Raw genomic sequence first — 24,861 nt, 5'->3', positions numbered from 1 at the left:
TGGTAAGTGGATTTCTACTACCATTGAACGAGATGTAACCACTGAGCCCACTTGTTTTGTTTGTTTGTAGCATAACAACGTAGGTAGGCTTCCACACATTTATTGACAACCTCGGTTTGGCCATCTGTTTGAGGGTGGAAAGCGGAATTCATGTTGAGGTAGGTTCCTATATGATTGAAAAATTTCTTCCAAAAATTACCCTTAAATTTGGCATCTCTATCGCTCACAATAACCTTGGGAAATTCATGTAATTTGCAAACATTTTTGCAAAATATTTCAGCGATTTGTTTTGCTGAATCTGATTTCCTCATTGCAATAAAGTGAGCATACTTGGTGAGTCTGTCAACTATTACAAGAATTTTATCCTTACCATCAGACAGGTAAGCCTTCAATAAAGTCCATTGGTATTTCCTCCCATTTCTGATTCAGAATGTTTAAGGGATGAAGTAATCCAGGTGTCATAATATTTTCATTTTTATTTCTCTGGCATTTATTGCATTCAGCTACATATTTTTGAATATCATTGCTCATTCCCTTCCAAAAGAAGGATTGACGTGCGTTGTAGTAGGTCTTAAAGTATCCTACATGTTCGAATGGCAGTGAATCATGCGACTCTTTGAGAACCTTCGCTTTAAATTTGGAATCTGCATTCAGATAAATTCTTCCCTTGAACCATAGAATATTGTTCTTCCATTCAAATTTTGAATTATGAGGAAGATTATTGATTATAACACTTGTTTCTGGATTTTTTGCGTATTCACTTCGAATTTCATTAAGCCATTCGGGAATAACCACTGACACTGTGAGTAACGATGGTTCTTCGTCTCTCCTCGACAAGGCATCAACTACTACGTTATCCTACCCTTTCTTGTGTAATATGTCCATGTCAAAGGTAGCGATTTTTTCTATCCATTTTTGTTGTGCTGTAGTTAGAGTTTTCTGCTGGAGAAGATGTTGAAGACTATTATGATCTGTTCGTATTAAGAACTTACTTCCTGAGAGACATTGTCTCCATTTGGCTAATGCGTGTATAATAGTAAGCATTTACTTGTTGTATGTAGACTTGAGACGTTCGTGCTTATTGAACTTGCTGCTTTCAAACACAATTGGATGACCATCCTGCATTAGTACTACTATGCCAAAACCCGAAGCATCACATTCAATTACAAATGGTTTTGAGAAGTTTGGAGTTGCTAATACAGGGGCATTAGACATAACTTCCTTCAAATCTTCAAAACACTTTCCTGCTTCATCATTCCATCGAAATGAGTTCTTCTTTAGAAGGTTTGATAGGGGTGCAGTTATATGGGCATAGTTTTTAATAAATCTTCGATAATATCCAGTCAACTCTAAGAATCCTCTTAGCTTGGAGATATTAGCTGGTTTGGGCTACCCCAAATCAACACTCCCTCTTAGCGATGAATGTGCTCTAGTAATACACCGTTACTGCATACTGCTCTGACTTTGAAGCATCGTCTTCTGCGCTGCTGATGTCTGACATGCTGTCGACCAACGACTGCGCTACTGTTGCTACTGTACTGCTGCCTTTGACACTAACACTACCAATGCTACATCTGTACTACAACTCTCTCTCAAATGTTGCATCTGTTATGCTGCTAGCACTGCCACTGCTAACAAACTGCAACTCAGTTGCTGAGAGAAGCAATTGAAAACCCCAAAACTGGATAAGTATCCAATGGATACTCTTCGGTGTTGAAATCCTGACTGCTGTTAGTCCCACACTGCCTTTGAAGCCACTGCGCTACTGAAGCTTTGCACTGTGCCTCCTTGCACTGCTTCCTCTTTGCTCTGCGATGCTCACATTCTGGTTCTACTAACCACTGCATTTGTCAAATCAACACTCCACAACATGAACTGAAACTCCACCATCCTGCTACTACTAATCATGGGCTCCCGTAGCAAGGTGATGATCCAAGAGGTGGTGTAATGACCCACCTATAGCTATAAATAAAATACAAGTATTAGCATACATACGAGGCCTCCATATGATAGCTACGTATGTATGGACCCGTATGTAACGCACTATATATATAATAAACCCTCAAATGAACATAAATGTTAGTTTTAATGTTTAAAACTTTTATTTGTAAATTAAAATTTATGAAATGAAATAAAATTAATTAAATTAAAATTATAAATTAAATAAATTAAATTAAATCATTAAAATAATAAATAAACTTTATTAAATCAAATTTAGATATTTGAATAAAATCACCAAATCAAATCAGATTTTGTTTTATAAAATCAACACGTATCAAAATTAGGACACGGAGATGGAGGAAGTCGGTGAACGGGAACTTATAAGAAGGAAGGGGCGGTTGAAGGAAGGGGGGGAAAGGAGGAGGAAAATTTGTAACACAGAGTTTTTCAACAGAAAAGACTGAGCCTTGTTTGTTCTGAAGTTTTTGGGCACGAGGGAAATAGAGTGCAGCAATTGAGAAGCATTCTGGACTAAGTACCTAGGTTGTACTTAGTTTGGTTGGGAGGTTATGGTCTTTTGGTAATGGGAGCGAGAGCTGGAGAAATTTTGAAACCTCCTCATTTGCAGGAAACCATGTAGGTCCTTCTCATCAAATCAATCAATTTGATATATGAAATTTTGTTAAATTTCAGAACATGTTCATAAAGATTTCATATTTCATATCCTGTTCAAAGTAAAAAAGCTGTTTAAATTATTTTCAGTCTTTACAAGTGGGCTCCTCAAGGATCCTGTCCATTTGTAGCTCTATCGAACTACAGTTCTATATCAGCCCACCCCCTCCTGGAGGTATCTTGGCTATCATGGAAAACTCCTCCTCCTGTTCAATCTTTGCGGCTGCAACCTTAGGATCATGCTTCTCATCCTTGCCCTTTTTCTTCAAAGGACACTGGGATGCATAGTGGCCCATCTTGCCACATCTGAAGCACTTCACCTTGGAGACGTCCTTCTTTCGTCTCTGTTTCCCCTGTTGTACCTTCGATGCAAGGGTTGCATTATTGTCCTCCTTTACTTTGGGCTTCGACCCACTACTGCTGCTGCATTTGTCAAGTTTTACCTTGAGAAAGACTCTCCTCATCTCTTCTTGTTTCAGAGCTGCCCACATTTCGTCCCAATTTGGCAATGCTGCTCTGCCCAGGATACTCTAGACAAAAATTTGCTATTCATCCGAGACAAAATTTAGAGCCAGTGTTACTAACTCCGAATCCTAAGGTGTATGTCTCGTAGCTAACAGCTCATCACGGGTCTCCTTCAGTTTCGTGAGGAATGGATCCACACGTTCTTTGTTCTAAATCTGAGCAGATCTCAACTTTTGTCTAAGTACATCTTCCGTTGCTCAGAAGATCCCTGATACAATGTGGCCAAGGCATCCCATATCTCCTTAGCGGTCCCTTTGCTAGCAACGTGGCATACCACGTGATCCTTGGCTCCATCGAGGATCATCCTCTTTGCCTTAGCCATCTCAACCTTGTACTTCTTTAGCGGATCTGCATCCGCAGGTTTAGCTACCACGTTATCAGCATACGTCTTGAGGGTATGCTCATCTAGAAGGAAAGACATTCTAGCCTTCCAGATGGCATAGTTGGAAGCCTCGTCCAACCTATCCTAATCCCTCAAGCCACTGGTTTCCATATCCTTCGAAAAATGTCGAACAGATCCCTCTTTGGATCCACCTCTGGGAGGCGCCCTAGAACCTCTAGGCGACAATAGCGACAACCTAGTATGCCCACAGGACAATAGACTTTGACAAGCTTCTCTCAGTTGTCTTCTCTCGACCTTAGATGTTAGGAGTAGGAACTGGGTAGGAGACTCCTTCCCCCCTTTTCTTCTTCTTCTCCTTCTCTGCTTCATCACAGTGCTTTGTTTTGAAGCCAAGAGCTTCTAGCTTCTACATTTACATTTACTTAGATTATAGATGTATTTTCTGCTTTTTAAAAGAAATGTTAAAGGGGACTGTTTGGTCCACCGGCTTGGCATGATGTAATCATTCTAATCGATAGTCCCGTTGATCTATTATGGTCATTTGTTGGACACTAATAAAATTATCTTATCTTATCTTATCTTATCTACTACATAGCTCCTAGGTTGCCTTATGCACTCCCTGATGGAGCTGGTAAGTTGCAACTCCTCTGCTGCTTAGCAATTGAAAAATGCTGATTTCCTCGACAAGAAATCACTAAGGAAGTATTCCCTCGCTATGCAATATGCTTCTTCCTTCTGATGCCTTTTCTGCCCAATACTTTGCTTGCATATAATTCAGAGCAAAATGGAGTAGCAGAGCGTAAGAATAGAACTATTGTTGGGGCAACAAAGGCTATGGTGTATGATCATGATTTGCCTAGATTCTTATGGGTAAAAGCTTTCAAGATAGCGATGTATATCATGAATAGAACTCCTCACAATGCTTTGGGGAAGAAAACGCTCGAAGGTGTCTCCACAGGGAAGAAGTCAGAAATTAGTCATCTCAAAATATTCAAAAGTGTGGCATATTGTCACATTCCAAGTGAGAAGCGTAGTAAACTAGATTAGACTGCAAAAAAGGGGTATCTCGTAGGATATAGCGAGACCTCAAAGGCATACAAAATCTACATTCCTAGCAGTAGGAAGATTGTAGTAAGATGGGATGCAAAGTTCATGGAGGATAGAGCTTTTAGGAAATCTCAAGAGATGCCAACAGAAGATCAGTTAGTAGATATTCCTTTAGTCCAACAGCAATAGGGGCAATAAGGAGGGCAAGCAGAAGGACAAAAACCTGAAACTAGCACAGTGACCAGTACCAATATTTTCTCAGAAGAAGGAAATCCAAGTAGTTCTCAGCAGGTGGAAGGATAGGAACATGAGGGGGATTTGATTGAGCCTCCCAGCACTAGTGGCAGAACTAGTAGAGAAGTACGACAGACATTGAGGGACGTAGAGGAGTTTGTCGAAGCTCTTAGAACTGAGAAGAGGCAACGTAGACATCTTGACAAGTACCAAGCCTTGGTAGGATAGGTTGAAGAACCGTCTAGCTTTTAGGAAGCCGTACAACACCAAGTATGGGTGGATGCCATGATAGAAGAGTATAGTTCTATCATGACGAATGATGTCTGGGAAGTGGTACCTAGGCTAGAGGATAGATCAGTTGTAGGATCAAGATGGATCTACAAGATCAAGTATGTTGTAGATTGCAGTATAGAGAAGTACAACGATAGGTTCGTAGCAAAGGGTTACGCACAAAAAGAAGGAATAGACTATGCAGAGACCTTCGCCCTAGTAGCTAGATATACCTCTATCAGATTTGTTATATCCCTAGCAGCTCAAATGGGATGGGAGATTCACCAAATGGATGTCAAGACAACATTCTTGAACAGGGTGATAGAAGAAGAGGTGTATGTAGAATAGCCTGAAGGCTTCGAAATTCATGAGAAGAAAACTCATGTATGTGGGTTAAAGAAGGCCCTGTATGGGCTCAAGTAGGCACCCAGAGCATGGTATGGTCAGATTGATAGTTACTTGCAGCGATTGGGATTCGTCAAGTGTGATGCTGATCCCAATCTCTACTATCTAATGGTGGAGAATGGGCCACTTATTCTGGTATTATATGTAGATGACTTGTTTCTAACATGGTCATCTAGGGTCATAAAGGACTGCAAGAAGAATCTTGAAGAAAAATTCAACATGAAGGATATGGGTTGATGCATTATTTTCTAGGGTTAGAAGTGTGGCAAAAGGATAGGTAGATCTTCCTTGGACAAGGAAGATATGCTACAATGATTCTAAAGAGATTCATAATGCAGGACTCTCTGCCCATTGCTATGCCCATGATCACCAACTGGAAGAAAATAGATGCATCAAGAGACAAGGAGGTGGATCCCACCTTGTACAAGCAACTCATTGGGTCGCTCATGTATCTGGTCAACACCAATGTTTTAAAACTCCGACTCTGACTCCGACTCGGTATCGACTCGGCCGGCTCGATTTCAATGACTCGGTCGTTGTAAAAAATACATTAAATATTTATTTTTTTATAAAAACACATAATTTTAAAGATTTTCATTCATGTTTTCAAACACACAGCATTAAATATAGATAGAAAACAACATATTATCAAAGTAGGCTCATGAATATATCCATTATATCAAAATGGCACACAGTGCATTGTCCAATACATACACGATGATGATATAGAGATCAAAACAAAAACAAATAACCAAGGAGGCTATAAATGGCCTCTACAACAAAAGTCTGTGACTAGTACTACTGGCTACTGCTAGAGTTGCCAACATCATCTGGCTCAGTGTTACTTGGGAGCGGGAGCGAAAGTGGGGAGCAAGAGCGAAAACGGGAGCGGGAGCGACATTTTCAGAAGCTCCGGGTTTGGGAGCGAATCCTGGAGAAGTTCGACAACCAATGTCACTAACATCAAGGTACAAAGAGGGATTGGTGCTTTTGGTTAAATACGAGTTCCATACCCTAATACAGGACAAAATTCAATGGAAACATTGCAATCCTCCAATCCTGAAATCCTGAAAAACTGATAAGTCTGCTGAATTTTGAATGAAATCTAAAATTCTACTTTCTCCATATGAAATCCAATGAGGCTGGAACCACTCTCAAACATCTTGAGTCATTTCATGGTAATGTTAAAAATTTAAGTAAAAGGATGAAAATTAAGATTAACGAGAATGTCACTTTTACTTTAAGAATTTAACATTACCATGATATTTGAGTAGCATATCAATACTAGGAGAGGTGAATGGACCCCAAATAGCACTTAACCAATTTAGAAAACACCTTGGAGTCCCCAACAATCAGCTAAATGTTAAAAAGTTAAAAAAAAATTAGAAAAATCGCTGTTTTTTGGGGGGACTGGCTGGATTTAATGACTCGGCCGAGTAGATGTGGAAACAGCCGGGTTGACCGAGTCATGATTGACTCGGCCGAGTCATGCAATAACTCGGCCGAGTCAGTCATGACTCGGCCTCCCGAACTGGTTTTTCTGCGGGTCATAAAATTCTTCAATGACTCGGATCAACTCGGCCGTTTCGGATTCGATTCGGTCGAATTTTAAAACTATGGTCAACACTAGGCCAGACATTTGCTTTGTTGTCAACACCCTTAGTCAGTTCATGGTGGAACCGAAAATGGTACATTGGGCAGCAACTAGGCACATTCTTAGATGTGTGTGGAACAGTCAGATATGGGTTGAAATACACCCGAGAAGGTGATGTCAGATTGAATGGATTCACAGATGCACATTGGGTAGGTAGTTTAGTAGACCGGAAAAGTACCTCCAGGTATCGCTTCAGTGTTGGATCAGAAATGATCTCTTGGTGCAGCAGGAAGCAGAAGTCAGTAGCACTAAGCTCAGCAAAAGCAGAAGATATGGCAGCCAACATAGCTACGTGTGAAGCTATATGGCTTTGAAAACTGCTTGTGAGTTTGTTCAGGAAAAGGATGGAGGCAACCAATATTTTCTGTGATAATCAGAGTTGTATTAAACTCTTAGAGAATCCAATATTTCATGATCGGTCGAAACAGATTGATATCAGATGTCACTTTATCAGAGACTTTGTTCAGCATGGGGCATACAGTTGTAGTATGTCTCCACAGGAAATCAGGTAGCAGACGTACTCACAAAAGCTCTAGGAAGAGCTACGTTCTTCTAGTTCAGGGAGCATATGGGTATGGTAAAGAATCCGTTTCAGTAGCAGAAACAGATGGTTTCTCAGTTGCAGTGGCAGAAAGTTGTAGTGTTTGCAGTGGTAGGGTCAACAACAGTACAAATGCAACATTTGCATAGTAGTTGGTGGGCAGTGATGTCAAACATCAACAGTGCAGAGGGAGATGTTACAAAACAGGATGATGCTTCAATAGGGTGCATTACTAGAGCACATTCCTCGCTAAGAGGGCGTGTTGATTTCTGGTAGCATCAAATGTGCTCTGAGTCTCAAAATTTGCTGGGAGGCTTGGACACATGTATTCCACAATACCCATCAATCGTTTTGGGAAATTCCACCTGGAGACAGTTTTATTAAAATAATTAATTATTTTTAATGGGACCCTAAGTCTAAACTTTAGGAAATTAAAATAATTAAAGGGTATTAATCTAACTGTGGGTGAGACTACTAGAAGAAGACAAAGATAGAGTCCAAATGATTTGAGCCATTGATTAGAATCTAATCTGGGCCGTTGGTTCTCAACTAGAGGATTATAAGAAGGACTTCAATGGGCATTTGGAAAACACACCAGGCAGATACTCAGTTACTTGAGTAAAATTGATTTTCTCACTGGTCGAAGTTCGGCAAAAGGAAATCGATTTAGAGGGAGAGTTGCAAGTGAGGAGGAGATAGAGGGTAGCAACATCAGTCAGGGGTGCAAGAACAGAAGATGCAGAGGAGAGAAGGGACAACGCAGAGGCTATGATGCAGAGGGACAATGCAGAGGCTGACGCTAGGACTCCGTAGTCCTCACGTTGAAGCTGACGTAGTGAGACGCAGGGAGGGCAACATGTCCTCTCCTGGATCATAATCCAGTCGAGAAGTGTGAGAGAACTGTTAGTAAATTTCTCACAAAGATTCCTCTTCTATTCTGCTGGTTGTATCTTGTACATGAGATTTTTGTTGAAGATTAATAAAAAAAACCCTTATCTGCTACATCGGTTTTCCCGCATTGGGTTTTTTCGGGGACAATTGTCCAAAAATAACTGTGTTGTTTAAGTGTGAAGGCTGCAGTAGAATTTATTTCGATATTTGCCGTAGAAACACTATGAATAACTTATTTCTGAATTAATAAGTAGAAGAAATAATATCAGTCACTGTAGTTGGATTTCTGTCTAGAAATTTTCACACGTCGGGGCGCGTCCCCCACCCTGGGGATGCATCCCTGTGGAACCCTCAATTTGAACCGAAACATTTTCTTCTAGATGCAATAATATCTCGATTGGGTGTTCATCTTGAACCTGTTAATTTTCCAGTGTTTCCAGTGTTCTATGCTTAGCACAATCACTTATTCCAATTCTTCTTCAATTAGCAATCACTTTTCAAATAAATCTAATCTTCCAGTGACAATAAGCAATTGTAGATAGAACAAGAATTCAAATGCAATAGAAGACAACATGAGACAAGAGAGACAGAAGATTTGGTCAAAGACCAGGGAAGAACCCCACCAGGGGTGAAACCCTTTCAAAATTATTCTTCTATTAGATTGTCATCAAATGTTTACTCGAGAGATACATTGTTCCATATCATCAACAGTGAGTCAAAGTCAAATGTTTGACTATCCAAAATTCAACCAACCAATATCCAAGAGATGAGCCCAAAAGTCAAATCTGTAAATTCTGTCAAAGTCAACAGCTGCAAATGATGCCCTAACCAATCCTCAGGTCAACAGTCAAACTTCCTCCAAAAGGGCTTGGTCAACAGTCAAACAACTTGGCCTTGCTTGCCGGTCAAACCTCAGTCAAAACAGTCCCCAAAAGTTCAGTCAAAGGAGAAAGGAAACCTGCAGTCAACCCAAGCCAAACTGCCCAGAATAGTTTGGTTCCTTCACTAGTCAATTCGGCCTCCAAAAATCAAATTTTTCAAAGTCAAAGTAAAAATCTCAAGTCAAAGCTGGTCAGCTACTGGTCAAACTGTCCCAAACAGAAAAGTCAATGCAGATATCAGAACTAGCGTCCTTCCTTCCACACGTGTGACCTTGGACCTCCAATTGCAGACCTGTAAGAGCCAAACAAGAGAAGAGAGAGATGTGATGATGCTCCAAAGTGATGTGACATGAGGTATTCTTATATGAGTCTTAGGAGGTCGAATTAGCTTGCCCAGGCCGACTTGAACTTTTGTGCACATGTGGGTTTCACCTTGAAATTAAATTTTTCTTTGACCAAATTAAATTCTTCCATGGGCTAGGAGGGGTCTTTCTTGATGAGGAAAGCTGTCCAAATGAGGGAATTTGTCTCTGAGCTGCCAAATTAACAGAACCAACTCATTTATGTAAATGGAAAATAAAGTGCCATGCCGATCACAACCCTCATGATTAATCTGCTGCACCTCCTCGCTAAGTTTGTAATCAATACTAGGAAGACTCAACAGATAAAGATGGAAACTTGGTTTTTTTTTACAATCAATATCATAAATAGGATCCACAAGATGCTGCCAACAATTAAAAACATGAGGTGTAAAGTTTTTCATAATCCTTATCATGGTCATAAGGCAGTTCTTTGTAAATCTCTGCATATGGTTCTATTTGAGTTGCTAATATCGTAGAAAAAAGCAACAAATCCTCTTGCTGATCCAAGTATTGAAATTTAACTAGATACATCTTTTCTTCTTTCTCTACTACTCTTTCAATGGAATCTGAAATAAAAATAACATCTTCACTAAGCTTGGCAATGTTATCAAAATATTCAAGGTCTGAATTACATGTAGTATTTGAAGAAAGAAGTTTATCTTCATTGGGCTTGGGGTCCTCAATAATGCTGTCAACTACATCTGTTGATTCTTCATTATGCTGAATGAACAGAGGAATCGAAGAAGGCTCACTAGAAATTTCATCACACCCCATGTCTTCCAATAGGATCAGAAGATACATTTTCTCTATGATGATGCCCTTTCCCAGATGAATCCTACATCACATGGTTCTTCTTCAATGCACTGGGAATTCCCTGTATCTACATAAAATTTTCACAAAAGTTGTATGTTCATCTTAAATGAATCCTGCAAAGGGATCATCTTTTGGATTTGCCGAATGGTCACTTTCTTCGAAGAGAGGAGAGCTTTCTCATGAGCTAAAGCCTAATATCCTCCAATCTAGCCCAGATGTGGAATTTGAATCCCACAAGTTGTTCTAGAGTAAGATTCACTTCCTACTTAGCTTGCAGGGTTGATACCTAAAATACACTGACGAAGATCCTTACAGTATCGGATTGGTTGCAATGCTAAGTCCTACTACATCTGCTACTTAGATAAGTCCGATACAGATATTTAGAAATACACTTCCATGTGGACCACATGCTTTTTAAAATATAAGATACTTTGACTTGGATATGATGTAGAGAGGACATACTGTCATATAGATTGAACGTTGAACTTACCCTAGATCTTGTGCATTCATTGGGCTTATGAAACCTTGCATTTCAGTTAATATGCAAAAGGGCTGACCCTTCTAAGCACCTTATAATCCATTTAGCTGCTAAAACCTTACTCTAAGCTGCTACATGAATTAATCCCAAACTGCCATCATTGGATCATCCTTTAAGTGAAATGTAGACATCCCGTGGGATTGTCAATAACCCATGGTTGCCACCATTAGTGGAACTGTGGAACACAGCAAAGTCTACGCGAGTTTTTCCTACATATTAAACTGTGCTCAACTAGGCAATTAACAAGAAACATGATAAATATGAAAGGTTTGTAGAATTCTGGAAATGACTGTCAAGCACCGATCTCGTATGGTTGCTGCTAGCTCAACAAAGATTTGCAGTGAAAGGGATGCTCCAAAATTCAAATAATGGACAATAATGCCAGTTTGGATAAAGTTCCATCTAGGCAGAATCTGATCTGGGGGTCATCCAATCACTCACTGCTGTCTGAGAAGAAACATAGAAGACATCGAACATCTCTAACCAAATCAATGGATGTCCAGTCTGCCTGCACAAAAATAATGGAGTAATCTGCTAAATGATTGTTGACCATGTTGGACCCTCTTGGAAGAGAGGTTTGTCTGATCTATCTCTGAATTGAAAATTCTAGCATCAGCCAACAAGTAGCTCATGACATAAGCTACTAAGACATACAAGGGGATAAAGAATACCGCTGCCTGATAGAGAGGTGCAACAAATCCTGTCAGGGTAGCCATTCCAATACAAATGCAGATCCCAGAAAAAAGAAGGTATTTACCATGGAGACACATTTGGATCTGAAACCATGGTAGAGAATCATTTATGTAATAAATCACCAGTGAATCCTGTCATAAGGTCTGTCAAAATCAATTTAAGGAAACTAGAGAGTTGTTTAGACTTCCTAGCCCATTCCATGCCCTGACATACCAAGATAACAATATCCAAAGTAATCCTCCCTTAAACAAACCCTGTCTTCTCCTGTCTAATCACTCGAGAGAGAGATTTTCAAATGCCAGAGACCTATAGATTTGACTAGAATCTTGTAAGAAACATTCAGAAGAATAATTGGTGTCCAGTCTCCAATAGTATACTACCTGAATTCTTCAGAGTAAGCTTGATCAATGTCAGATTTAAGACCTCCGTTACATGGCCAGAAGACAATGCTTCTCCTTCCACATGAAACATATCCTTATCTACAGCATCCCACATTTTTTCAAAGAATTACCAGGGAGACTTTCCTGACCTGAAAAGTTACCATTCTTCATAGGCTTTAGGGCTGAAATAATCGTCATTTGAGATATCATTATTTAAACTGTCCCTATCCAAGGAAGAGACTTTGGGGTGTATGAAATTATAGCACTATCCTATCTAAGGGTGCTACATTTTTTTGGTGAAAAAAGTAAATCTGGTATTAATAATTACAAAAGTCCTCTTTTTACTTAAGTTTGAACTCTGGTCTCTGACAACTATAGAATCATATCCTCCAGGCTTCTTAGGACTTTTTTTACATAAAATACTATGTATACATTTTTCTAAAATTTTTATGCTGAATTTCGTTTATCATATCTGATTCTAAACAGGAAGAGCTGGCTGACAGAGAATCAAAGCTTGCAGAGTTGGAGGCAGCTTCTACAGGTGAGGCAGTGAGACTTGGAGTTGCTTTGGAATCAGCAAAAGGAGAGGTTATTCGTGCTAAGCAAGAGCATGTAAGGGCAAGCAATAAACCTTGATGGATATTATCTATGTATTTTTGTAAAGTTTCTTAATCTATGGATTTATGTAGACTAAGAAATAACAGTAGTTGAAAGTCACTTTCTTTAGTTCTTGCTTTGTAACCTTTTGGCTTTCCATTAAATTTAAATATAAACTATTTTGGAAATGTAAAGTAGGTTTGCATCTCTTGATTTGTATTATCAATGCACTATTCAACGTGAAGCATTAAACACAGATACAATTCAGCATGAACAGTATACTGTTATGTAAAAAATTAGTTAGTTTATTATTTAATTTTAGGTTAAATTAACGAAAGGGCATGATCATAAGATCATGCCTTTTCCCCAAAGGGTGCCCATGGCGATATATAAGCCAGGAACCCCAATGTAAACAATCATCATCTGTCAATTCATTTATTAATAAGATATTTATATATATATTTCTGTTAAGAAGTTTTCACTTCATCTGGTATCAGAGTCATTTTGGTCCTCTGGCTAGGAAAAAACTGCTATACAATTTTCGTCCTCCCCGTTGTCTCTACGTAAGGTCTGTTCGTTAAATCTGTAGCTTATCTATTGTCTCTTGAAACACCGCCCCTATGCATACACCATACACCGTTGTCATTTGTTGCCCGCTGTTGTTCACTGCTCTCTTTGTTGTTCACGTCCACAGTATTTCCACAGTTCGTGCCCTCGCGTCCACAGTTGCTCCACTGTCGGTCATTTCTTTCTATCTCGTGTCTCCCCTGCATCCCTTTTCCTGGTCAATCAGCACATTTTCACTGCATTGCACTATCATTTTCATTATATGCTAACATATCGTCCACTTTTCCATTGACTCCCATTGCGTCGTTTCTCTTTGCGGTAACCTGCGGTAATACGCTAAACCCGCATCGTTTTTTTTACCTGCGGCAAGCTCTGCGGTAACCTGCGGTAATATGCTAAACCCGCATCGTTTTTTTTACCTGCGGAAAGCTCTGCGGTTCCATGTGGGTAGACTTGCGGTTAGTCGGAATAATTGCTGCGGTGATATCTGCTTGGGGGTTTTACTTTTGAACGATCAAACGAAAGGTGAGCTACCAACAGACGTAACTGTCCGTACGATATATAATATCTATAATATATAATATAATTATATATATAAGCTATACTTTTAAATATACTATAATTTAGTTATATATATATATATATATATATATATATATATATATATAAAGTTAATTTAATTAATTAAATTTATTTATATATGTTATATAATTAAATTAATTTATTTTAATTTAATTATTTAAAAAAAAATTATTTAAGCTGGTAGATAAATACATGCCCCCACAAACTCGTTCAATGTCGACAATGACAATGGCGGATTTCCAAAAAAAATTGGTGGACGCGGAGTGTAAGATAAATAACAACCACGATGAGGTCAATAAAAGATTAGATGATTTCCAGATCAAGCTTGAGGAGCAGGCTAACAATATCAAAAATATTTAGGATACGACAAATCGAATAGAAATAAAGATGGAAAATCACTGTGTCCAAACAGAAGTAGATCTCAAAGAGACCTTAACATTACTGAAACTTCTGTGTAAAAAGATGAATTATACACCTGCACAACTACTACAAGAAAATGAAGAAAATCAAGAGCACAACTCATCAGATTCAACGAAGTCAACAGACTCTCATGAAAAAGCTAAATCACCAAAAAAATTAGCGACACCCCACCAAGAAATGAGTAATGTGACTCTTACAAACAAGCAACTCTGGGATACTTTTACCAATCAACACCTCTTTTTTGCTCAACCATTAGCGACATACCATCGAAGGGAAAAATTCGAGATGCCTAAATTCGATGGAAACGAAAAAACCAATGTTGCATGGATTAATAAAGCAGAAGGATACTTTGAGATATATGACATCAATGATGATGACGAAAAGCTCAGGGACACATCCATGAAAATGGAAGGAGAAGCATATAATTGGTATATGTGGAGGAAAAAGACAACACACGTTATTAGTTGGAGAAAATTTAAGGATGCATTCTTTAAAAGATTACAAGGTGTAAAGGAAGAAGAGTTCTTTTCAAAACTCATCAAATTACGACAAAAAGGAAGTGTGGACGAATACACTCAAGAATGGGAGACCTTAGTAACACCAGTACCTGGGTTATCAGAATCTCATCTAATTCAGTCATACGTCTCGGGACTCAAAATCCATTTACAAGTAGAACTTGAGATGCATGACATTACATCAATAGAAGTAGCAAGACGAAAAGCAAAAACAACTGAAAAGAAATTCGAACCAATATTTTGGTCAAAAGCGGAAAAAACATATTCAAGACGAAGAATACCCCAGTATGTGGACTCAAATAATATGAGACATGTTCCACCACATCGCCGTGAAGATGAAAAATCTAATGTGGAAATTGAAAGGATAAAAGAGGGCAAATGCAAACGCTGTGGTGAGAAGTGGGACCCCAAACATAGATGTGCTAAAGGAAAAGAACCAAAGAATCTATATAATTGTGAAGCAACCAATGATTCAAACAGTGAAGATTCTAACATAGAAGAAACAGAAGATGCCCCAAAATTCTCACCAGAATTAGATGATGGAAGTAATCCGCAAGTGTCACTATCAGCTATGACAGGTATATCACAACCTCAGACCATAAAGTTAAAAGGACACATAAAGAAGAACAATGTAGTGGTTCTCATCGACTCTGGTAGCACACACAATTTTTTAGATGCAACCGTGGCAAAGAGACTCAATATTTTTTCATTTCCCTTACCAAACATGAAAGTGATGGTAGCTAACGGTAAGAAGATTGAAAAGGTGGGGAAATGCCATAAGGTCAAATTGCAGATTCAAGACTTTAATTTAGAGTCTCTATTCTTCACAGTACCGTTAGGACGAGTAGATGTAGTCCTAGGTATCCAATGGCTGCGAACTTTAGGTACTTGTGTTGCTAACCATCAAGTACAATTTATAAAATTCAAATGGGGAGGTCAGAAGTACAAATTACACAGATTCCAAGCACCAGAGAATCAAATTGTATCATCATCTCAGATGATGAAGATGATTCGAAAAGGAGCACCCGCTTATGTAGTACAATGTCACCAATTAGAAATGTTATCTGCAAATATGACCAGTGAAGAGTCACCAGAGATACAAGATCTAATTCGGAAGCATGAAAAAGTATTTCAAGACCTACCTATGAAGATGCCGCCTAATAGGGAAATTGAGCATACAATAGAAGTCAAGGCAGGGTCAGACCAACATCAAGCCATACCGATATCCACATCACCAAAAAACGGAAATTGAGAGATTAATCCAAGACTTTTTAAAGTGTGGGACCTTGATCATCTTGGAATATCTGATCAAGTCGAAGGACTTATCCGAAGAAGACGCTTCTTGGGAGAATGAAGCATTTTGTCAACAACATCCGTCGTTACGTATGCTTTGAGGACAAAGCATTCTTTCGAGAGGAAGGCAATGTTATGTAAAAAATTAGTTAGTTTTAGGTTTATTATTTAATTTTAGGTTAAATTAGACGAAAGGGCACAATCATAAGATCATGCCCTTTCCCCAAAGGGTGCCCATGTCGATATATAAGCCAGGAACCCCAATGCAAACAATCATCATCTGTCAATTCATTTATTAATAAGATATTTATATATATATTTTTGTTTATCAAGAAGTTTTCACTTCATATACACAAAGTTATTAATTTATTTTTGTAAAGTTTATTCAAAACTAACCCTGTGCTAAATAAAGAGAAGAGTACCATATAATAATAAATTGGGACTAATTTGTATGCATAAAAGCAAAGTGAATCAAAGTTCAAACCCTTTCTTAATTCTTATGATTGACTGACACAACTAAATGACAATGGCTGAAATTACTTGCAACTCATAGGACATGTGGAATATACAACTGTGATGACCACTGGTATATTAGAATATGCTGGGGAAAGCAACAAAGTAAACAAAAAATTTATATTAATATCCCTTTTTAATAGAAAACTTCTTCTGGGGTCATGTGCGAAACTTGTATGGAGAAAAAGAGAGAAACATAAAATGGGGGGCCTTTGGTAAGTGTTGCATGTAGTCTTATAGCATTTTTATGTGCCATTGGTCATCTCATCTTGTTACATACTTTAGATTTTGTTTGCATTTAGTAAGGATCCATTTGATGTTGGTCTTTCTCGCTAGAGAGGTCGGGCCTCAATATAATCAGACTCAGGGTGATGCCCATTCTGCATTGGCCAATGAGGAGAATTACACCTGTGAAAAGGCTTCCTTAAGTCACAGGACACGTCCTCCAAGGTCCCGTGTCCCGTATTTTACGTGTCGGACATGAAAACGGCCCTAAAACATGTCGAAAACGTTTTTCATCGTGTCTTGTAAAATGTAAAACGTATTCGCCGGTTTTCGTAGTGTCCTGCATCTGGAAAAAGCATATTCCGTTGATAGAAAACCTTGCCTGCATAAGCTGCAATTTTTTTTGAAAGAAACAAATAATTTTTGAGTGGGGCAACTTAATGATCAAGTCTAGGCCCTAGTATTGATATGCTATTCATGGTAATGTTAAATTCTGAAAGTAAAAGTGACATTCTCCTTAATCTTCATTTTCATCCTTTTACTTAAAATTTTTAACATTACCATGAAATGACTCAGGATGTTTGAGAGTGGTTCCGCCCTCATTGGATTTCATATGGAGAAAGTAGAATTTTAGTTTTCATTCAAATGCAGCAGAGTTATCAGTTTTTCAGGATTTCAGGATTGGGAGATTGTAATGTTTCCAGGTGACACCACCTGCCCGGGCTACCCCTGCCACCAGTAGAGGATGTGGTCTACCTCCTATAGCTCCTACTTCTAGTTCTTCAGCTTCTAGAGCATAACAAATTCCACTGCCAACTCCACCAACACCAGCTTCTACATCTAGAGGGAAAGGGAAAGCTGTGGCATTTTCTCGCAAGAGGGGCAGAGGAAATCAATAGGATTAGACTTTAGTTATTTTCTTATGTGCTTGTAAGTTGTACATGAACAATGAACATTGAATATTCAAGAATCAAGACCAAGCATATCACATTCTAATTTCTAAATAGTAAATTTTGATTCTATTTATTTTTTTAAAGTGAACTATGAACTTTGAGAAGTAATTATATTTTAATTTGATTAGATAAGCTGCAACCTACAATTTAATATGGATAAAAAACTATATTTCAATATATATATATATATATATATATATTATTAAATATATATAAAATGTGTCCCCTGTGTCCTGTTTCCAGGTCGTTGCGTTTCGTATTGAATACTCGTATTTACGTGTCCTCCGTGTCTCGTGTCCTCGTGTCATGTGACTTAGGTGGAAGATTTGCACTGACTCTACCATGAGGTAAATATTCTAATTTTCAGTTAAAAGCTTCTCCCAAAATTTCTTTTGATGAATATAATGATTTTTGTTTGAAGCAGTGTTGCGAAAATCGTTATCGGCATTAAATCGGCGAGGGGAAAGAATCGTAAAAATCAGGAAAAATCGTGAAAAAATTGTAAAATACAAAAATATTCATTTTTTTTTTTCAATTTTTTTTAATATCTAAAGCATCTACAACATAAAATAAATACATTGACACATAAATATGATAAAAGAACTAATATATAATATGTGTAATATCATTTCTAGTGCTACATCACACATAACAGTGAATCATGTCCTGAATAGTAAGTCCTAACTCCTGAGTCCCAACTCAGCCTCAAAATATCAACAAAAAATATAATAATGTATCTCATATCATGAGTCATGATGTCATATACAATGAAATGAACCAAATAACTAAAGTCTAATATTATTGATTTCCTCTGCCCCTCTTGCGAGAAAATGCAATAGCTTTCCCTTTCCCTCTAGATGTAGATGCCGTTGGAGTTGGTAGTGGACTCTGCCGTGCTCTAGAAGTTGAAGAAGTAGGAGCTAGAGGAGGTAGACCACTTCCTCTACTGGTGGTAGGGGTAGCCTAGGTAGGTGGTGTCACCTCCTCCTCCTCCTCCCCCTCTATGCCTTCCACTACCTCCTGCTCTAACCAATCATCGACAAACTCCATGAGAGGCCTGTTGGCCTCAACCCTCCTTGCAACAGTGGTGTCAATCCCATTCAATGAGATGGCCTCCATATCAAGTATCCTCTCAAGTTGCGTCACCCACAATCAAAGATTGTAGTAGACGTAGACCATGTCATTAAGTCGCTGGGTCTCCAACTTGTACAAAGATCATAAAATAATAATTATAAAAAAAATATTATTTAATGAATTCAAAATATTAATTGGAAATTTGCAATATTTTAAATTTTAAGTTTAACCTGTTGTGCTTCTTGTTGTGTATTTTTTCAAATACACAACAGTTGTGCTTGCATCCTAAGGAGCTACATGTTTGGCTGAGGATTCGAATAGCAAGCTTTCTCAGATGGGGTACTCTGGCACCATAGCGAGTCCACCATGCATCTACAACAAAATTACAAATAAGATAAACATAAGAAAAAAATGAAATTTGAAAGTTGAAGCAAAGTATGAAGTTATGAACTTGAAGAGATAATGAAATTCGAAACAAACTAAAAAATACCTGGCATTGTAGCCTTCCTATCAACCATAGCCATCTCAAAGCCAAATGTGCCACTTGCCATCCTATATATCTCCATTTCTTTGGAAATTTCTGCACATTCTGCTGGAGATCGCACCATCCTCTGAACACAGGTTAAGAATCTATCCATGATTTCAGCATCAAATAAGAACCCACATGGGTAAGAAAATGTGGGGTTTAGGTAGATCCCTGCAGCATGAATGGGACGATGGAGTGTGTTGTTCCATCGTTCATCAATCACTTCCCATAGGAGCAAAGTGTGGTGGACCAACAAGGCACGACTAGAGTGCATAAGTTTGTAGCAACGCAACAAAGGTTGCAGTAGTGCGAGAGGCACAAAGATGTTTGCAGTAGCGCAGTGGCAACAGAGGGAGCACATGATATTAGCAAATGCTTCAGCATCACATGGCTTCTAGACTGACCAGGATGTCAGTGGTTGGGTGAAGATAGTTACTTACTTCTCAGTAACTGAGTTGTAGTGCAACAGTTAGCAGTGGTAGTGCTATGGGCAGCATGATGCAACATGTTGAGAGGGAGCTGCAGTACAGATGTAGCAGTGGCAGTGGCAATGTCGTGGGAAACGTTACAAGAAGCAACAGTGCAGGGGATGTGATGCAGCAAGCCAAGCATCAACACAAGGTACTGATGCGGAAGATCAGTGTAATGTTTCTATGGTGAAGAATTATGAGAACACATTTCTCGCTAAGAGGGAGTGTCGATGTTTGGTAGTGTTGACCACTACGTGTCAACTACCCATAGCAGTACACCCCCTTTTTTTCGCAAAGGGGATAGCGCTTAATCGACATGCCCGTGCCATTCAACAGTCATCGTCGACCTGATCATGTTATGTTGTAAACCTAGTCTGCATGTGTGAATTGTAAATAATCTTACCAGAGTTGAGTCATGTATGTAAATTACCTAGGTGGACATAATTTTCTAGTGATAATCTATGTTCCGGAAGGTTTTTTGTCTCACCGATCCATGATCGGCAGAGTTTTCCTTCAGCCTAACCCCAAAGCCGGAATGAATTTTGTCATTAGAATGTTAGGGGAATCCTAGTGTGTTGATCTGCTAGATTATATTTGGTCGCAGAACTGAGTGGTCTATGAGGGTCTATGTCAAATGGGTTTTTTCCCTTGAGATGTAAAATTGTAAAAGTCATGATGTAAAGTGTCTTGAGGGTTAGAAAATGTTTTAATCCTCTCATAAGTCCTAAGTGCTAAGTCCTAGGTCCTAGGTGATTTTTCCAAAGGCTAAGTTCGAGGATCTAAAAATAAAAATATAAAAAATTAAAGATATAAATAATAAAAAAATAAAATTAAAAAATTAAAAAATAACTAAAAAATAAAAAATAAAATAAAATAAAATTTATAAAATAAATTAAAAAATAAATAAAAATAAAAAAAAAATAAAATAATAATAAGTCAAATTTTTGAGTAAATAAATGCAGAATTTTATTTTTTTAATATATTAAAATGCATTTAAAATTTCGACGGATGAGATTAAAATAAATCTTGATCCTCATCAACAGTCGAGATTAGTTTGATATGGATCACTCGAACTAGCTGTTGGGAAATTTTCCTTTAAATAGGGTGCTAGGGTCATTTGAGATCAGATTAGATCTGAGAGTCTGGTGCTAAAGAAAGCTCTCTTTTAGTCATTTCTTGTGCAATAAAGAAAGACTTTGGGGTTAAAAATCTTGCTGGTGTTACTCTTCTGAAAGTGCTGTAAGATGATTTATTTTTCTGCATAATTTTATTTTCAGCGATTGATTTTAGCTTGATGAAGATTGATTCAGGCACGGGTATCTTGTCTGATATCTGGGGTTTGAATGATAGTTTAGATTCTGAAATATAAAGGCAGGTATCTCCATTTGATCTGAATTTCATTTTTTTTCTCCCTCTATGATTAATGGTTGATTTAAGCTGTGCAGGGTATCTTTAGTTTTGAGTTTACCGGGCGTTCGGGGAAGTTCTCGGCTGAACCAACCAACTCCCGGATTGCATTTTCTGAAAGAGCCCAGCTAGTTTTAATCCCGGGCTTATCATCTGAAATTTTTTTATGAATGCATGCAGGGTTTTCTGAAGTATCTCAAATATAAAATTAAATTCTGATAATATTACCGTGATTATCGACAAATCTGGTTGTTGTAGAGCCATAATTATGTAAATATTGTAATTTTTTGATTGGTTTGTAGGGTTTTCAGTTTCGTTTTTTTTTGCACATATTATTTTTGGTTTTCTTTTCTTTTGCAGGTTGCAGGTACAGGTTTTTTTGAAAAATATTTCAGGGTTTCCATTATGCAATCTGAAGCAGGAAGGGTTTAAAGTTTTCAGATTCTCTGCTGCTCCAGGAAATTTTATATTTTCTGACAGAAAAGCTCAAATTCGTTATATGCTGTCCGTATCAGCAAACATTTCCGTTGCCATTCACACGCTGCTGTTTACCCATCACACGCTGCCGGTTGTCTCTAATTACACAGAAAAATCCAGCGGCCTCATCCCTTACTCATCCGCTGCCCCTGCTCCTTTCAACCCTCGTTGTCTAAACCGCAGTCACTTCCACGCAAGCTGTTGGCTGCTCCTTCCACAGACTTGGTTCAAAGCTCCATCATATCCACACTTAGTAATCTCCTTAGTCCTGCTGCCGTTGTTTTGTTCATTCCTATTAGAATATTCCTATTTAGTATTTAATGCTCATTCTTTTAGCTGTTGCTATTTTTATTCTTTTAGCAGTTTCTTAGATGAAACTGTCTGTTTCCATATTCTACATAGAAACTTGAGGTTTCTATTTTTGTAAATATCTCTGTATTATTATTGAGCCTTTGCTTGTTCATGATCAATCAATTCATTCGATATTCTTTTACATGCGTGTTTCGCACTGTTTTATGGTATCGGAGCACAGGGATTTTTTTTTTCGAAATAATTTTTCATAGTTTGAAAAATTTAGTGGTTAATTTCGAAACTGCTCTCAGGGTCTGTAGATTTCTCGATACAGAAAGGGCAGCAGTCTATTTGTCGGCGAGTTGATCAGTTTATTTGTTTGAAGATCTGTTGTCTCATCGTGGCACTTACACTCTCGAAATTTGCCACCGGAACCCTTCCCTTTTCACTGAGAATATCAGTGTTCGCTGCTCAGCTGAGGATTTGCTTTGCCACACGGGAACGTGGCAACACAGTTAACGCCAGACGGCCACATAGTCTTCGCTACACGGGAATCGCACGTCCGAATCATATCGCACGTCCCCGTGGTATCAATCTATTGACTGTCACCTCATTGTATGCTGTTGAATTTGCCCACGGCTCACTAAATTCGGCCAGCGTTTTGATTATTTGGTGCAATCGAAGTTTGCGAAGAACCCAGCGTAATTCGATACTGAATTCGAGGAATTAAGCAGGGTCTGTACACTGAAGCGGAGTGCAAAGATTTTTGACGCCATTTTAAGAGGGCCTGAATCACGTCCCGTGGAGACCTTACGTCACGTCCCGGCAAACTTACAGCAAACCTGCTCACGTTTTTTCCAGAATCGAGTCCGTCCGAGACCCGATTGTGCCCGCAATTCATATATTAGCTAAAACGTGAAGGACTTGCAGAACGGGATCCGAGTCACCATTTATTTGCTGAGAAATCAAGTTTTTTTTACAGATCGAGATTCTTCAGATAACGTGCCGGCAGTGTCACAACCAGCATCCAAAGCCGAAGCGTTGCGTCCAAAGCCGAAGCTACAGTTAAACCGTTTTTTTCCTCGCGTATTTTTTGGCTCACGTATTCATCAGATCGAGATCCTCCAGAGATTTAAGCCCCGCTTGCATCACGTGAAGGCATTTTCCAGTAACGATTTTTTCAAGTGACGGCAGTTTCCAGATTCACGTATTTGCCTGGCAATTTTGATTAAAGTTTATCGTGATTTTTTTCTTGCTGTGTAAGAAAGTTCAGTACGACAGCTCACGTATTAATCATTATACTATTTTTTATTGGTTGCCTGAATTAAGACAATTGAAGTTTTGTCTTATTTCTGTGGAGATTTATTTGCTGGGTAAATATATATATTTTTCGCAGAACAAAGTCTGTTTTTGATCCAGGCAGCCACATTAAAATTTGTATTGTCTTTGAGAAAATGGCCAAGCTCACCAATCTAATGTTAGAAGGAAATCAAGCCTTTTATGCCTTTATGGCTAAAAGGTCTTCAGATCATGTTCCTTCTTCTGCATGGTACATTGATTCTGGTGCATCACGCCATTTCTCTCACAGGCGTGACTGGTTTATTGACTTCTCACCTTTCAGTGATTCTGTGGTATTTGGCGGAGGTGAAAAGTACACAGTAGCTGGCAGAGGTACAGTTCAAATTCAGTCTGGTGGGCGCACACTCATATTTCTGAATGTATACTATGTTCCTGGTATGGAAATTAATCTGCTATCTGTCAGCCAGATTATGAGGAATTCTCCTCAGCTTGATGTTGTGTTCAGTGCACACAAGTGCTCCATTATTGACAGAGAGACTAGTTTAACCATTGCTGTTGGCCTAGAGGACCATGGTCTATAGTTATACAGGCTACTTGACACCGGTGACGCTCCAGAAGTGGCTCTAGCAGCACGTGTCTCTCCCATCAGTACTCTTTGGCATCAGCGATATGGGCATCTAAATATGCAGTATCTCTCTCAGCTCTCCCGGGAGGGACTTGTGTCAGGATTACCTGATATTCAGACTCAGCAGTTGGGGGTATGCGGCGCCTGTCAAGCAGGAAAGCAACATCGGTCTTCATTCAAGAATGGAGAATCTTGGCGCGCATCTAAGGTACTCCAGTTACTTCATGCTGATATTTGTGGTCCTATGAATACAACTTCTATCACTGCTTGCAAATATTTTTTTACTTATTGTAGATGATTTCAGTAGAAAGATGTGGGTGTATTTTCTAAAAAATAAATCTGATGCCCTTAGTACCTTTCAGAAGTTTAAAACCTTAGTTGAAAAAGAGTCTGGCTGTAACATCATAACTCTTAGGACAGACAATGGGGGGGAATTTTGTTCTTCAGCTTTTGCCAATTTCTGTGATATTCATGGCATCAAACGTTAGTTAACCACACCCTACACTCCTCAGCAGAATAGTGTTGTCGAGCGCCGCAACCGCACGGTTGTTGAAATGGCTCGTTCCATGTTACAACACAGGAGTGTTCCAAACAGATTCTGGGCTGAAGCAGTATTTACTGCTGTTTACCTTCTTAACCGATCACCCACTCAGGCTGTGACAGGGAAGACTCCTGAAGAGGTTTGGTCCGGTCGTAAGCCTAAGATCAGTCACCTCAAAGTATTTGGCTCAGTTGCATATGTTTGGATTCCAGCTGCTAAACGCTCTAAGTTGGATTCCAAAAGCCAGAAACTCATGATGACAGGGTACAATGATCATCACAAGGCCTATAGGCTGA

At 38.7% G+C, this 24,861-nt stretch overlaps 1 protein-coding gene across 1 annotated transcript in view; it reads left to right on the top strand.

Moving 5' to 3' along the window:
* Positions 1–24,861, top strand: part of ATGRIP (Golgi-localized GRIP domain-containing protein) — a 456,132-nt gene that overhangs the window by 182,854 nt on the left and 248,417 nt on the right. The window contains exon 13 of the mRNA XM_089402096.1: positions 12,677–12,802. Coding sequence (XP_089258222.1) covers positions 12,677–12,802 — 126 coding nt within the window. The remainder of the gene's footprint in view (positions 1–12,676; positions 12,803–24,861) is intronic.

This window comes from Pinus tabuliformis, chromosome 2_1 (assembly GCF_031772625.1).
Source record: "Pinus tabuliformis cultivar Carrire ecotype Pingquan chromosome 2_1, CPIR1, whole genome shotgun sequence".
Classification (NCBI taxonomy): Eukaryota; Viridiplantae; Streptophyta; class Pinopsida; order Pinales; family Pinaceae; genus Pinus; species Pinus tabuliformis.
This window is presented reverse-complemented; position numbering and strand designations above follow the sequence as displayed.